General features: G+C 45.7%; 1 protein-coding gene across 1 annotated transcript in view; it reads left to right on the forward strand.

Annotated features, from left to right (window-relative positions):
* Positions 1-8506: 8506 nt before the first annotated feature.
* CPN1 (carboxypeptidase N subunit 1) overlaps positions 8507-16424 on the forward strand; it is a 34888-nt gene continuing 26970 nt past the window's right edge. The window contains exons 1-2 of the mRNA XM_040991819.1: positions 8507-8808; positions 14037-14233. Of these exons, the coding sequence (XP_040847753.1) occupies positions 8586-8808; positions 14037-14233 (420 nt within the window). The 5' untranslated portion in view covers positions 8507-8585. The remainder of the gene's footprint in view (positions 8809-14036; positions 14234-16424) is intronic.

A 16424-nucleotide genomic window follows, 5' to 3' on the forward strand; every position in this document is an offset into this window, starting at 1 on the left:
CTGCAGGTCTGGCATCTCAAGACTTGGATATCAGACAATTAAGCTTTCTGTTTTGGCCACCCCGAGAACCCAAGTTCAGTGTGAGGCTTAATATATTTGGAGATGTATTTGCTGCCCCTGGCAGTGGGAAAAAGTGGCTGCAGGGGCAGCTTTTTTGGCCGCAAATATCCAGAAGTTAAGTCACTTTTCTGCAACCAAACGGCCAAAGAGGCAGTAGCACTTAGACTTAAAACTGTATCTCACTGACACTCAAGCCCATGCTGCTCTTCCTTCCAGCCACGCCGAGACATGCTGTCTGTCCTCTGGACTCTCAGGGCCTTCCCTCTGGTCCCTGGAGAACTGCAGGGAAGGCGTCTGGCCTCAGCCCTGATGTTCCCAGCTAACAGCAACCTCACAGTGCAAGCATGCAGGGAGGAGCACCCTCTCTTAGAAAATGGGCCCAGGTGTTTAGCATAAGCAAAGTATCCATATAAAACTTAGGCACATTTGTCAGAGAAGTAGAATTTTTTCCTCCAGAGAAACTATTTGAGGTTCTTTGAGGGCCAGTCAGCCGAGCGCTCAGCAGTGATAATAGATACTGTCCTAAACCAAGTGCTACATTGATATCCTCTAAGCCTTCTCCCTCTTTTCTTAAAAAAAGATTTATTTACTTACCTACTTATTTAAATGGAAAGATAGACACAGCAGAAGAGAGAGAATCTTCCAGCAAGTAGTTCATTCCCCAAATGCCCACAAGAGCTGGAGGAAGGCCAGAAGCCAGGGACTCCATCTTGGTCTCCCATGTGGATGGCAAGGGTCCAAGCACTTGGATCATCATCCACTGCACAGCATTAGGAAGCCGGGTCAGAAATGAGTAGCCAGGACTCAAAATAAAATAGTACTCCACTATAGGTTGCAGGATCCTCAGCCGCCTTTGTTCATGCTTTCATCCCCTACAATGACTGGACCTCGTCAGGACAGAGGATGTTAGCTGTTGGCATAAGGTCACAGCCCTGTGGTACTGGTGACATAGACCTGTGAGGCAGATCTCCCTGGCTGTATAATAATCACCCAATAAATCCAAGAGGGAACACCTATCTCTATGGTCAGGTTAAAACTACCTAGGATTTCTCCAGAAAAATGTGTTCAAGTCAGAGCAACAGAATACCAGGGGAAAGTCCATAATAGCCATTTCAATTTGTTCAACAAATATTGACTGCCTGTGCTGGGCTCTGTGCGAAACCGAACACCACACTGCTGGAGGCAGGAAGAGTGTGGCCCCCAAACTTCATCCCAACACCTGTCAGCTAGCACAGATCACTGTTGCCTAACAGAGAGAGAGACCAATGGCAGCAACGGCTACAAGCGGAGAAGAAAACAAAGGATTTGGAGCTGGAGAAGGAGACCAAGGTTTGGAGCCTGATCAAATTATCTAGGGAACTGGCACTGGCAAAAGCAAGACAGCATGCTTGGAAGACAGTGGCCAGGCTGCACTGGAGTGAGGGACAGCATGACAAGCACCACTCAACCTAGCAGGAAGGATTTGAAGGTTGGTCTGAGGCATTGGCATTTTATAGTACAGTGTATGCAAATTTCAGTGTATGAAATTTCATTTAATAACTTTATTGAGATATAATTTGTAGCCAACAAAATTCTCTTTTTAAAAGTATGTTATTAGAAAGTGGCATTGGGCCTGGCAGCATGACCTAGCGGCTAAAGTCCTCACCTTGAATGCACCAGGATCCCATATGGTCACTGGTTCTAATCCCGGCTGCTCCACTTACCATCCAGCTCCCTGCTTGTGGCCAGGGAAAGCAGCCGAGGACAGCCCAAAGCCTTGGGACCCTGCTCCCATGTGGGAGACCTGGAAGAGGTTCCTGATTCCTGGCTTCAGATCGGCACAGCTCCAGCCGTTGTGGTCACTTGGGGAGTGAATCACTGGGCGGAATATCTTCCTCTGTCTCTCCTCTCTGTATATATATCTGACTTTGTAATAAAAATAAATAAATCTTAAAAAAAAAAAAAAAGAAAGTGGCACTGTGGTGGAGCAGGTAAAATCACCACTTGCAACGCTGGCATTCCATATGGGCACTAGTTTGAGTCCCAGCTCCTCCACTTTTCATCCAGCTTCCTGTTGATGCACCTGGGGAAAACAATGGCATATAGCCGGGCCCAGTGCGATGGCCTAGCAGCTAAAGTCCTCGCCTTGAATGCACCAGGATCCCATATAGGCGCTGGTTCTAATCCCAGCAGCTCCACTTCCTAGCAGCTCCCTGCTTGTGGCCTGGGAAAGCAGTCAAGACGAGACCTGGAAGAAGTTCCTGGCTCCTGGCTTCGGATCGACACAAGCACTGGCCGTTGTGGTCACTTGGGGAGTGAATCATCAGATGGAAGATCTTCCTCTCTGTCTCTCCTCCTCTCTCTATGTCTGTCTTTCCAATAAAAATAATAATAATAAATCTTTTTAAAAAAATGGCCTACATGAGGGAAGACCCAGGTGAAGCTTCAGGTTCTTGGCCCACCCCTGACAGTTGCAGCCATCTAGGGAGTGACCCAACAGATGGAAGAATCTCTTTTTCTTTAGTAAGTCTTTCAAATAAATAAATCTTTAAAAATAAATAGGGCCTGGCGCAATGGCCCAGTGACAAAATCCTCGGCTTTCACACACCAGGATCCCATATGAGTGCTGGTTTGTTTCCCAGCTGCTCCACTTCCCATGCAGCTCCTTGCTTGTGGGCTGGGAAAGCAGGATAACCCAAAACCTTGTGACCCTGAAGAAGCTCCTGGCTTCTGGCTTTGGATTGGTTCAGCTCTGGCAGCTGTGACCACTTGTGGAATGAATCAGCAGATGGAAGATCCTTCTCTCTGTCTTTCCCCTGCCTTTCTAAGAAAAATAAATGTTTAAAAATAAATAAAGTGTGCTGTTAGTTTTCAGTGAGTTTACCATGCTGTCCTCCATTGTCCAACTTTAAAATAAGATTGCTCATTTGCATGTAAATCCTCATGAGCTAATCCTCATTCAACACCCAACTCCAGGCACATGAAATTTTGTAAAGTTTTTTCTTTAAAGATGTACCTTTCTAGGACATTTTGTATGAATGGGGTTGTACAAAGTGTGGTGTGTTTGTAGGTGTGTATATGTGTCTGGTTTTCACTCAGCATGGTGTTTATCAAGTCCCTCCGTGTTGTAGCATGCATTGGCACTTTATTCTTTCTTCTTGCTGGGGAGCAAGCTTTCAGTTGTATGCCACAGTTTATTTATCTATTGGCTAACTGACAAAATTTTTTAAAGTTTTCTATCAGGCAATTATGGAGAATGCTACTGTGAAACTCTTGCGTGCCAGTCTTTGTTCTGATGGTAAGCACCCAGGATTGGGATTATTGGATTGCATGGTAAATTTATATGTGATTCTTTGGAGGTTATAATTAATTGCTGTCATTTCCTTTAAGATTAGCTTTATTGTGCTATCATCTGTGGACCTAGCATTATGGTACAGTGGGTTGAGCTGCTGATTGCAACACTGGCATTCCATATTGGTGAATGCTTTTCTAGCACCAGCTGTTCCACTTTTGATCCAACTTTCTGCTAATGTGCCTGAGAAGGCAGTAGATGATGGCCCAAGTGTTTGGACCCCTACCACCCACTGGGAGAGCCAGATGGAGTATCAGGTTCCTGGCATCAGCCTGGTCCAGAACTGACTATTGCAGCCACTTGAGGAGTGACTCAGCGGATGGAAGATCTCTCCCTGATCCCCCCCTCCCCAACCAGGATCTCTCTCTCCATTTTTTTTTTCTCTTTTCTCTCTCTCTCTCTCTCTCTCTCTCTGCCTTACAAGTAAATAAGTTTATTTTTAAAAGATATAAAATATACATTATGAAATTCACTTATTTCAAATGTGTAATGTGGGGCCAGTGTTGTGGTACAGTGAGTTAGGCTGGCATCTACAATGCCCTGCCAGCCACATGTGAGACCTGAGTGGGGTTTCAGATCTCTGGCTTCAGCCTGGTCCTCCTCCACCCGCTGTGACCATCCGGGGGAGTAAAGTACCGGGTGGAACATTTCTCTTCCTCTTTCCCTCCTTCTCTCTGTGACTTTGCCTTCCAAACAAAATAAATAAATCTTTATATATACATATGTATATATAAATCTTTATATATCTCAACTCAATTTAAATATCTTTATAGACAAGTATCTCCATCATCATAATCTAATTTCAGAGCATTTCTATCACTCTAAAATGAATGTGTATCCAATTATTGTTACTCTACATTTTCAGTTCTGACCCTAGAGAATCCCTATGACTTGCTTTCTATTTCTATGTATTTTTCTTATCTAAGCATTACATGCGTGGATTCCTCAAAAAATTCACAAAAAAATGGAATTAAAAGATTTAGGGTCTGGTGCAGTAGCCTAGGGGCTGAAGTCCACACCTGGCATACACCAGGATCCCATATGGTTCTGGTTCTAATCTCAGCAACTGTGCTTTCCATCCAGCTCCCTGCTTGTGGCCTGGGAAAGATTTGGGACCCTGAACCCGCATGGGAAACCCACAAGATGTTTCTTCTGGCTTCAAATTGGCTCAGCTCCAGCAGCTGCAGCCACTTGGGGAGTAAATCAAAGGACAGAAGATCTTCCTCTCTGTCTCTCCTCTTCTCTGTATATCTGACCTTCCAATAGAAATATAATAAATCTTTAAAAATGCTTTTAAATTTTTGGTTCATAATTTTTGAAATTGGCCTAATTTAAACATTTCTATTATCTATTTTTTAAAATATGCAAAGAAATAATTATATGGAAAGAATTATATGTAGAGAGAGGGGGAGAGACAAGAGAGATTTTTTCCATCTGCTAGTTCACTCCCCAAATGGCTGTAATAGCCGTAGCTGGGTAAGGCCAATGCTGGAAGCCAGGACTTTCTTCCTGCAGGCCTCCCACATGGGTGCAAGGGCCCAAGGACTTGACCCATTCTCTGCTTTCCCAGGCCATTAGCAAGGAGCTGGATTACAAGTGGAGCAACTGAGACTTTAGCAAGCACCCTTAGGGGATGCCAGCACCACAGGCAGAGGATTAGCTTGCTATGCCACTGTGCTGGCTGCAACATTGTTTCAATAATTTACTTTTTCTAGTAACTTTTTGAAAATCTCTTGTATACACACATCTCAAAATAGTTTTTTGTTTCAGAGTAAGTGGATTCTTCCTCTAAAAAAAAGAATATTTATATTTATTTGAAAGGTCAAGCGATAAAGACAGCAAGGTCTTCAGTCTGCTAATTTATTCCCCGAACTCCCCAATAGCTATAGTTGGGCAGGCCAGAGCCAGGAGCCAGAAACTGCATCCGGTCTCCCATGTGAGTGGCAGGAATCCAAGTGCTTGAGTCATCAGCTGCTGCTCCCTAGGGTGCCCATGAGGAGTAAACTGGGCAGGAAGCAGAGGCAGGACCTAGACCCGGGGACTCTCTCATGGGATGCAGGCATCCCACGGAACAGCTTACCCCATCCTGTCACGATGCCCGTCTATCAGAATACCTTTCACTTCCATTTTCCAATCATTTTGAAGTTCCCTCCTGTTCACTGGATCTTACAGTGTGTGACCTTTTGCGCCTGACTTCTTTCACTGTGCTTAAACATGATGTTGAGGATTCATTCCTGTTATAGTGCATTATCAATCCTGTGCTCCATTTTATTGTCGAATGTTGCACTGTATGCCTATTCCATATTTTATATCTCTCTACTCAGCAGTTAATGGACATTTGGGTTGTTTCCCTTCTTTGGTATGTTAATGCAGCTACTTGGTCAGACTGTGTGGATTTGTTTCCATTTCTCTTGGGTTGTTACCTAGGAGAGAAATTCCTGGGCCTTATGGTGAGTATTATTTAATCTCTTAAGACATTGCCAGAGTAACCATTTCCCATCAGCAATATGTGAGCATTCTACTTCCTCCCTATTCTCACTGTCTTTTTACTAAGTTCATTCTAGTATAGGTTAAGTGGTACCTTGTACTTGCAGTCTCAGTTTGTATTCTTTTAAAGATTTGTTTTATTTATTTTGAAAGGTAGAGTTACAGAGAGGGAGAAAGCAAGGAAGAGAGGGAGAGGGAGAATGAGAGAGAAATGTTTTCCATCTCCTGGCTCACTCCCTGAATGGCTGCAAGGACTGGGGCTAGACTAGATCAAATCTAGGAGCTTCTTCCAGGTCTCCCACAGGAGTACAGGGACCCAAAGGCTTGGGACATTTTCTGCTGTTTTCCCAGGCACGTTAGCAGGGAGCTATACTGGAAATAAAGCAGCCAGGACACAAACTGGCACCTGTATGGGATACAGGCACTGTCTACTATGCCACAATTTTTAAAAAATATTATTTATCGTTTGAAAAACAGTTGTGGAGAAGGAATGGGTGAGATAGAAGAGATCTTCCAAAACACTAGTTTACTACCCTTATGGTTTCAATAGTCAGAGTTGGGCTGGGCCAAAGCCAGGAGCTTCTTCCAGGACTCCCATGTGGGAGCAAGGACCCAAGTACTTGGGCTATTTTCCATTGCTTCCCAAGATACCCTAGCAGGGACAGTAGCGGGGAGCGCGCAGGAGCGGGAGCGCAGTGTGGACGTTGCCGCAGCTGCCCAGGCAGGCGCCTCCACATGCACCCCTCCGATATACCCAGCCCCCAGCTCTTTGTTCTGGCGCAGCCTTTAGCCTCTGTGCGCGCACACACGAGCGCACGGGAGCACGCGTCGTCGCGCGCGCACGTACCGGCCAAATCCTCCGTGGGAGGCTCTTGGGGAGTCTGCTGCGCACCCCCGCCCCAGCCCTTGCAGAAGGTCGCTTGCCCCCAGACTGCACCTGGGGGTCTCCCCTTAATAGCCTGAACAACCAGGACATACACCGACACCCATATGGGATACCAGCACCATAGGCAGCAGCTTCACTTGATCTTAGCCAAAAGTCCGAGAAACGATGGGCAGCGGCTTTATTTGCCATGCCATAGCACTGTCCCCATGTATTTCTTTAATGACTAACAAAATTGAACATTCTGCATGTGCTAGTATTACTAGCCATTGAGTATCTCCTTTGGTAAAATGTCTATTGAAGGACCTGGTGAGGTAGCCCCTAGTGGCTAAAATCCTCACCTTGCATGCACTGACATCCCATATGGGTGCTGGTTCATATCCCAGCAGCTCCACTTCCCATCCAGCTCCCAGCTTGTGGTCTGGGAAAGCAGTTGAGGATGGCCCAAAGCCTTGGGACCCTGCTGCCATGTGGGAAACCTGGAAGAAACTCCTGGCTTTTGATCAGCTAAGCTCCGGCCATTGCAGCCACTTGGAGAGTGAACCAGCGGATGGAAGATTTTTTTCTCCGTGTTTCTCCTTCTCTCTGTAAGTCTGACTTTCCAATAAAAATAAACCTTTAAAAAAAAAAAGTCTATTCAAATCTTGCCCAGGAGTGAGCATTTAGCATAGCGATCAAGATGCCACATTAAAGTGCCTGGGCTTCTCGGGTCATTATCTGCTGCCTCCAGAGACATTAACAAGAAGCTAAATTGGAAGCAGAGCATCTGGAGCTTGAACCAGCGCTCTGATTTGGGATGAAAGTGTTCCAGGTGGCAGCTTAACCTGCAAATACCTACCACATATTTTGCTCGTGTTAAAATAATGTACCTTATTTTTATAAGAACTCTTTATATGTGTTATCAGTATTTTACCAGATATGAAATTGAAGTTGTTTCTTCCCAGTCTGTGGCTTTTATCATTTTCTTAATGGTAGGTCTCTCTTGCAAATTTTGGAGGAAAAAGGACCAGGTAGAGCTGTGTGCCAAGAGTTTGGCAGTAGCGTAGGATGGATGAGGGAGGGCGCAGAGAGCTCTTTCTGTAAGTTGTAACAAAGGAAACTGGCACAAACCAAGTTTCTTTCTTTTTTTTTTTTAAAGATTTATTTTTATTATTTTTTCATTGGAAAGGCAGATATACAGAGAGGAGAGACAGAGAGGAAGATCTTCTGTCCGATGATTCACTCCCCAAGTGAGCGCAACGGGCCGATACTATGCCGATCCGAAGCCAGGAGCCTCTTCCGGGTCTCCCACGCGGGTGCAGGTTCCCAAAGCCTTGGGCCGTCCTCTGCTGCTTTCCCAGGCCACAGGCAGGGAGCTGGAAGGGAAGCGGGGCTGCCGGGATTAGAACCGGCGCCCATATGGGATCCCGGGCGGCAAGGTGAGGACCTTTAACTACTTGCGCCACCGCGCCGGGCCCACAAACCAAGTTTCTTAAAATTGTCTGGGAGCCAAAGGGTTATAAGCAGCTGTGTACTGAAGCCTATTTACAGTCCAGTTAATCAGTAAACTGGAATTAGTGAAGCTACCCATCTGAGCAAGTGCAAAACACTTTTCAAAAGGTTTTCCTGGACTAAGAGAAAGAAAATGAGGGAAAAGAGCTGTGTGGCGCTCCCAGAGCTACAGAAATAATCTCCCGTGTCCACGGGGACCTTCTGAACTTCCTCCCAGTTGCTGTGACACTGGTGTGTCCCCGGGAGTCACGGAGCAGAGCTGCTTCTTGGCCCCTTGAGTTCTGACCACTGAGGCAGACACGCTCCGTGCTGTCCCTGAGGACGCCTGGCAAGATGTCTGACTGCCTCACAATCTTCTTCCATCTCCTCCTGCTCTTCAAGCTCATCACCCCCATCACCTTCCGTCACCACCGCTACGATGACCTCGTGCGGACGCTGTACAGGGTGCACAACCAGTGCCCGCACATCACGCGGATCTACAGCATCGGGCGCAGTGTGAAAGGGAGACACCTCTACGTGCTGGAATTCAGCGATTACCCCGGAATCCACGAGCCCCGTAAGTCCCCGTGCCCAGGCGGAACCCACCCCGGGTTAAATATTGCCTCTTCCTCAGCCTCAGGTTGGTTTCTCCTTCCTTGCCCCTTATACTGCCCCACCTCTGGGTGACCGGTCCCTGTGTCAGACCCTGGCTTGCCTCTCCTCTGGGTTCTAACTGCTCCAGGCCTTCCTGGGGAAGAGTGGGTCTTCTTTCCTACTTTCCTTCCAACCCTACCTTCCCTTCCCTCCCATGATGTTCCTTCTCTGTGATTATTCTATCTTCTAGGGTCCAGTGACTCTGGAGATATAAAAAGAAGCAATGAACCCTTATAGTTATTTCAAGAAACTTAGAAAGGTTCAGGGATGTCTGACCCAGGAATGGTGGCCTCACAGAGCATGGGACCCTCGAGAGAATCTGGGACTGGGGTGGTAGCTTTATTTTTTGGATTCTTTCCTGTTTGTTTCTATGATAATATGAATCCATAATTTGGGTTACAAAAGTAGAAATTAAATAAGAAAAATAACAAAGCCTATTTGTAATTCCACTATTCACAGATAACCACTGTTAGTATATCAATGTGTGTCCTTCCATGTGTTTTCTATGCATACTTAAATCTACATCTATCACATGCACATGTAATTATGCTTATAAGAGTAGAATCATACTATAATTTCTTATACTTTTTTTACAATTGTGAAATTTTATTTTCATTTTATTTAAAAGGCTTAGATACTGAGAAAGAGGGAGATTGCTCATTGATTTGCTCCTCAAGTGCCTGCAACAGCCAGGACTGTGCCACTGTCAAGTCAGGAGCCAGGAACTGCATCCTGTTCTCCCACAGGGATGCTGTCACCCACTACTTCCCAGGTGCAATAGCAGGAAGCTGGATCAGAAGCAGAGCAGCTACAACTCAACCCACCACTCTGATATGGGATGCCAGCATCATAAGCATAGTTTACAACATCATCAGCAACATTTAATGATATATCATCAAATGTGGGGGCTGTGTAATATTCCATTGCATGGTTTGTTTAACTGCTTACATGTTGATGGACATTTGGATTGCTTCTAATTTTATACTGCATTTCAGCAATGGTGTCAGTTATGTCAGCTTCTCCTTCACATTGTCAACCTCAAATCTCCCTTCTCCTTTCCACTTCCACATCCAGGCCTAACCCAAGCTCTCTCCCAATCTGCTGGATCATCGCAGTAGGCCCCTAACTGGGCTTCCCAAGCTCCTGACCACTGCTACCCTCTGAAAATTCCAGGTGGCACACACAGATGTTGGAATAATTTTTCTCATCACTCTCCTACTCCCAAACCTCACTCTGAGGATTCTAATCCTGACACAGGAGATGCTCAGGGGGCCATGTGGCTCTGTGGCGATAAGTACCTTGCTTTTTGGAGTTGCACTTGCTTGTCAGGCACCACACCTCTTCTTTTTTTTTTTAATTTCTTTTTTTTTTTATTTTGACAATCTTTACACAGTTAATTAGGGTAAAAAGGTTCAAGGGCCATAGGAAAGTGGGTAAGACCAGCATTTTTTCCATATTGTTTCCTTCATGTTTAAAGGGGGGTATTAAGGGAGAAGGCCCGCCCAATTTTCCACCCTCCCCAGGTGCCAAATGTAGGGGGCATGCTCTGAGGTTCTTGCTCAAGTGGTTTTGATATTTCAGCAGTTATGAATCGCTGCCAATCTTGCCACTCCAAGCACTATGAGGTCTTTGAAAAATCCACTGATTGACATAGTCCATCATAGCAGAGATGGTTGGTTGACCTGTTCTGTCTTCTGTCTTTTCTTGGTTAGGGTTCTGAGTCTGCCATTTCGATTGGGGAGATCTCCAAAGAAACTTTGTCTGAGGTGTTCTCAAACCAGATTCTTGTATGTGCTAGCAAGTACAGGGCCCAGCACAGTCCATCGCCCTGATCAGCTGGTAGTGTAATTGCTGGGTTGGTTCTGTTTTCAGCCCCGACTTCCACTGGAACCAATGGGTGTTGCAGTCCAGCCTGGTTCTGCCCAGCACATACGTGGCCTTCACATAAACCAGTGGGAGCTGCAGCCTAGTTGGAGCGACCCACAATAACCCCCACCAGGCCCGCCCCCTACCCTGGATCCAGTTTGTCCCACACCCCATTCCACCCCAGCCACTCTCTTAGTTTTATGTCCTCCCATGGAAGTGGTACCCCAAGAGGGATGAGCCCACTATTTCCCTCCCAGGCCTCTCCCACTCCCAGATTATGCACTCTCCAGATAGTTCTGTGGTTTGACTTGACAGAACTAGCCCCCAATGCCAGCCTCTGCCAGCTGATGCTGTGGCTAAGCCCAAACAACCCTCACCCACTCTAATTTTGTTTGCACCAGTAGGAATAATCAGCCCAGCCCGGCTTTTCCCTGATCTAGTCCACATGAGGCGTACAGGACCACACCTCTTCTGAACTGCCTGCTCCTTGTGGAAGCTCATGGGTAGATGCGCATGGGCATTATAGGGTTAGCTGCTCACCCCATGTCCCCTTCTTGGTATCTCTGTGCACTGTAGCTTCAGAACCCTCAGTGAAGGTTTCCACACAGCATCAGCTGCACCAATCCCTCTTTTCTTTGAAGCCCTTTAGCTGTACCTCCATTAATTCCTTTCATTCATTCCACAGATATTTATCAGTCACTATATGCATGCTCTTTTGTAGTCTGTGAAAGTATAACAGGGAATGAAAAAGAAAAAAATAGACCTTTCTCTCCTGGTCAAGAATTCTAGTGGACAAGACTGGCAATGAAAGGCCATAAGTGGACATAAGTGCATGAGAGAAAAGCACTGGTACAGAGATGTGACGGTGCGGGCCAGACCAATGTTGGGGAAAACTGAGTGGCAGGCCGAGTGAACACAGCACGCCAACAGGGCCAGAGCATGCCTACCTATGTGGGCAGCAAGGGGGCTTAGGGAACAGTAGGAAAGTGGGAGGAAGAGGCGGAGCTGGCTGCTCAGGCACTCCCACAGCAGGGCGTGGCAGGCCGCACAGGCCTTTGGAGATATTTTGGCTCCTATTTTGACTAACATGAGGTGTTCTTGGAGGACTTTAAGCAGAAGACAGTCAGGATGTGACTTAAATTGTTTAAAGATCACTTGGTATTAGGTCAGCGAACTACAGTCCAGGGGCAAGCCACTTGTTTTGTAAATGAAGTTTTATTGAGACACTGTCATTTTTGTATTTTCTGTGCTGTGTTTGGCTGCAAAACCTGAAGAGCTATGATGGAAACAATGAGGCCTAAAGGTATTTCCAATCTCCCCCTAAAAAATTGTGCCAGCCCCTGACTCTGGAGTGTAGATGCGTCTGGACCTTGGCAGATGCAGGAGCCTGAGTGGGAGCTTCATGAGACTCCAGGCTTTCCAGCGCAGTTGGTGGCAGTGGTGGGATTCAGGTGAGGGTGTGAGGAAAGTGACAGCTGTGAGTGTTGTGAGCAGTGGCTGTATTCTGGCTGTCCTGAAAGGCGAGCCAAAAGCATATGACACCGAGTGCCTACTGAGAGCGTGACGCTGCTGGGTTCTGTCGGGTAGTGGGTGTCAGACCTGGATTTCACAGAGAAGTTTACAAAAATTCCTCTTAATAAATGAGAGATTTGAGAGGGAGTAAAACATATTTTCTAAATTTTATTTTACTGGAAAAGTGTATAAAGAAGACTATCCATCATCCATTACCACCAGTCTTTTCTCAAAGAGGCGAAAATCTTTCACCTGCTGGTTCACTACCCACTTGACTGCAATGGCCAGGGCTGGGTCAGGCTGAAGCCACGAGCCAGAAGCTTCTTCTGGGTCTCCCATGTGGGCTCAGGGCCCAAACACTTGGGCCATTCTTCACTGCTTTCCCAAGCACATTAGCAGGAAACTGGATCAGAAGTGGAACAGGCAGGACTTGAACCAGCAGCACCCATATGGGATGCTGGTACCACAGAAAGCAGCTCTACCCATGATCCCACAGCAGTGTCCCTAAGAGAGAAAAGTAAGAAAAATAAAACCCAAGATGAAAGAAGTACTTTGAGGTCAAAGCGCTCACATTATGGAACACTGTTGTGTGATCCTTATGGGCTGCAAGCATCCTGTTGAAAAAGACTTCAAGATGTACGTGGAGATTGACAATAATAAATAAATAAATAATGATGAACAAATAAATAATAAATTATAAAATTTATCATCACATATTATATAAACAGTATAATTATAAATATATAATATCTAATAAAATATATAACAAATAAAATATTCTAATATAAAATATAAATAATTTATAACTATATAAGTATAAATAAATTTAACAAGCATTTTTTATTTATTTAAAAGGCAGAGACATAGATATAACAGATTCTCTATTCACTGATTCATTCCTCAAATGCTGTTAACAGACAAGGCTGACCCACACTGAAACTAGCATCCGCAAGGTAACCAGGTCTCCGCCGTGAGTGACAGGAAGCCAGCCACCAGCCACTGCCTCCCAGGTTGTGAGTTAGCAGGAAGTTGGATGAGAAGCAAGCAGACTCTGAAGCCAGGCCCTGAGCAAGGAGATACTGGTGTCCAGAGAAACGTCTGATCTGCTGTGCCAAAGACCTGTCCCCAGAGCACCTCTGGTTCTTTTCAAAAGAACCTCCATTCTCACCTCCATTTAACAACACGGCCCAAGAGTAAGGAACAAGGCATAAAGAGATCTTTTCCTATTCTGAGCTTTCTCTGATGAGGAGCAGAGATTTTACTTTTATAGGTGCCAAGAAAACTAAGCTTTCCACTGGTACGATTAGCAACTGTTAGGCTATGACCTCAAGTTCTTTGTCAGAGCAGGCTTTGGTAAAATCCATCCTTATCCTGAAAACATCTGTCTCCGCAAAGCAGTACTATAAATGGTGCTGTAAATGCTGGCTGGGCTTTGGCCTTCCTCCACTCCGTTATAGGCAGGGTGCTTAAGCTCTTGCCTCCCTAGAACCCATCTGGAGGTTAGTAATGCCTGCTTTACAGGCTTGCTGTGAAAGTGGCTAGTGCAGTGTGGATTTGACTTACAGCAATTGCTGTGATCTCTGGCATGTGTGTTTTGTAGTTTTTACAAATTGTAGCCCCAGGATTCTTAGAGGAGTCCCAATGAAAGGAAGTATGAGGTTTTATTTCAGTCGTTTCTGAAAGAGAAAAGCTCCCTCATCAAGGTTGGGTGCCAAAGGTACTTTGCAACCTTGCCTTTCTTCTCTCTCTGCATGTGCACTTCCCTGCTGACAGTGGAGCCAGAAGTCAAGTACGTGGGGAACATGCACGGCAACGAGGTGCTGGGCAGAGAGCTGCTGCTGCAGCTGTCTGAGTTCCTGTGTGAGGAATTCCGCAACCGGAACGAGCGCATCACCCGGCTCATCCAGGACACGCGCATTCACATCCTGCCCTCCATGAACCCTGATGGCTACGAGGTGGCCGCTGCCCAGGTACAGAGCCGCGGGAAGAGGGGGGTGGCGGGAGGTGCTTCGGGAATTAAAAGCAAAGCTGGCAAAATGAGCATGTCCTCTGTCCTCTTGTAAATGGCACTCAAAAAATCAAAGACACAGTGATCAAGAAGAAAAAAAATAATGCTAAGGACTTGGGTTCAGACCTGTATCCCCGGAGGGAGTAAAGGCAGGCCAGGCCCTCTCTGAGCTTTGGGTCCCCCTGTCTGTTCACCTCCAGGTTTCGTTGTGAGGATCAAAGTGGTGCCGTCTGTGACAACACTTTGTAAACTGGAAATCAGTACAAATGCTGGGGACGGGAAGGGATTGCACAATAGACTTCCCTTCCTGATGTTTACCGTTGAGCCTGAACACTCTTCACACTTCATCCATTTACATCTGCCAGGGACATGTTACAAGTGTAAGCTTGCCCCGGATCAAGGGGACCATGCTGCTAATACCAGGTTCTTTCTGTAGAGTTCTCCCTCTACCAGTATACAACTTGACCTTTCTGCTCTTTGTTCTAGAATTAGATTTGTAGGTAAGACAAATGGACAGATAAGCAAATGTCTATGGGTTCTTTATTTCCTAATATAAATTCAAAATGTCTTTTTGCCTAACATTAAATTGGTAATTTTCTTGGGTGACTGTGCATCAGACTCTAAGGTGAAGATGTTTGACAAGCAGATCCCCAGGCCCTGCTGCAAACTTGAATTAACAATTTCAGAGATGAAACCAGGCATCTTTCTGCCTTGCACAATGGGTACATCCTTTTAAAAAGCTGTATACAAATGTGGGGGCTTGGGGAAAGGTGGAATCAAAGCACACTTTACACCTACTTGAAGATAGAGTTAGAAAGGTGGTTGAAGGTAGATTGAGGAGCGAAGCCAGCATGTTGAGTCAAACACAAAATTGCCTTCTGCAGTCTTACAACTTCCTGCTGAAATGACTCAATAAATGTAACAATACCTTCCTACCACTGGAAATCAGAGAGGTGCTCACTAACACACCCCAAAACTTACGTTCCCCATAAGTCCAAGGGTATAGGGAAGAAGCCCAATATGGCTGCATTCTTCCTGTATTGCAGTGGAGAAACTGGAGAATCAATTCAGTCCTGCCCACATCCTTTGCAATAGACAGGATGGGAAAAACCCTAGTGGGCCCTGAAACCAGTCAGAAACCAGTCACCTCTGTTCACCTTTTGATTGATTGATTTATTTATTTGGAAAAGCACTGCGGAATAACAAAAGTCAGTATCAGAAAGGCACATCTCATCCTCTAGCTTATCGCCTGTGTGCCTGCAATAGCTAGGGCTAGGTCAGGCTGAAGCAAAGACCCAGGAGCTTTATCCAAGTCTGCCATTCCTGTGAATTTCAGGAACCCAAGACTTTGGGCCGTCCTCTGCCACCTCCCAGGAGCATTAGCAGGAAGCTGCATTGGGAGCAGAAATGGGACTCAATCCCAGACATTCCAATATGGGATGCAGGTATCCCAAGTGGTAATTTAATGTGCTGTGCTGTGATGCTACATTCTTGTTCAGAGGGAGCAGATCTTGAACCTGACTCCCAGAACTACAGGTCATGTCCAAAGGCAACCTGCCTGCATAACTGTACAGGGACAGCCTACCTAGTTTCCAGCTTTAGAGTCACCTGCAGGTGGACAGAACAGTGGCCCCCAATATTGCCAGTGTTCCCTGACAATAGGGAATTAAAAGTTGCAAAGGAGCTAAAATTGCTGATCAGTTTTGGGGGAAGAGAATTGCTGAGGTCAGAATCAGAGATGGATTTGAAAGATGTGATACTGCTAGTCTGGAAGGCAGAAGAAGGGACAAGCACAATAGGTGGGTAGAAGCAGGGGAAAGTCAGGACAGAAATTCTAGAGCCCTCAAAAGGACTCAGTCCCTGGTGCTATCTTACTGTAAATCCTGTGAGAGTCAGTCTTCAAAACTTTAAGAGAATAAACTTACTGTTTTAAGCTGGTAGATTTATGGTAATTAGCTGCAACAGTAATAGAAAACTATTACATCACCAACTACTCAGAAGAAAGATAAGAAACCTAAACTGTTTTAAAGAAGGGGAACAGTGGATTCCCTTGTGTAACCACTTTGGAAAATGGTTGAGCAATTTCTTATAAACTGAAGCATAGACTTAGGTCACGATCAGCAGTGCCACTTGTAGATTTCTATCAAAGGGAA

This window comes from Ochotona curzoniae, unplaced genomic scaffold (genome assembly GCF_017591425.1).
Source record: "Ochotona curzoniae isolate NIBS_2020 unplaced genomic scaffold, NIBS_Ocur_1.0 contig_66, whole genome shotgun sequence".
NCBI classification, from domain to species: domain Eukaryota; kingdom Metazoa; phylum Chordata; class Mammalia; order Lagomorpha; family Ochotonidae; genus Ochotona; species Ochotona curzoniae.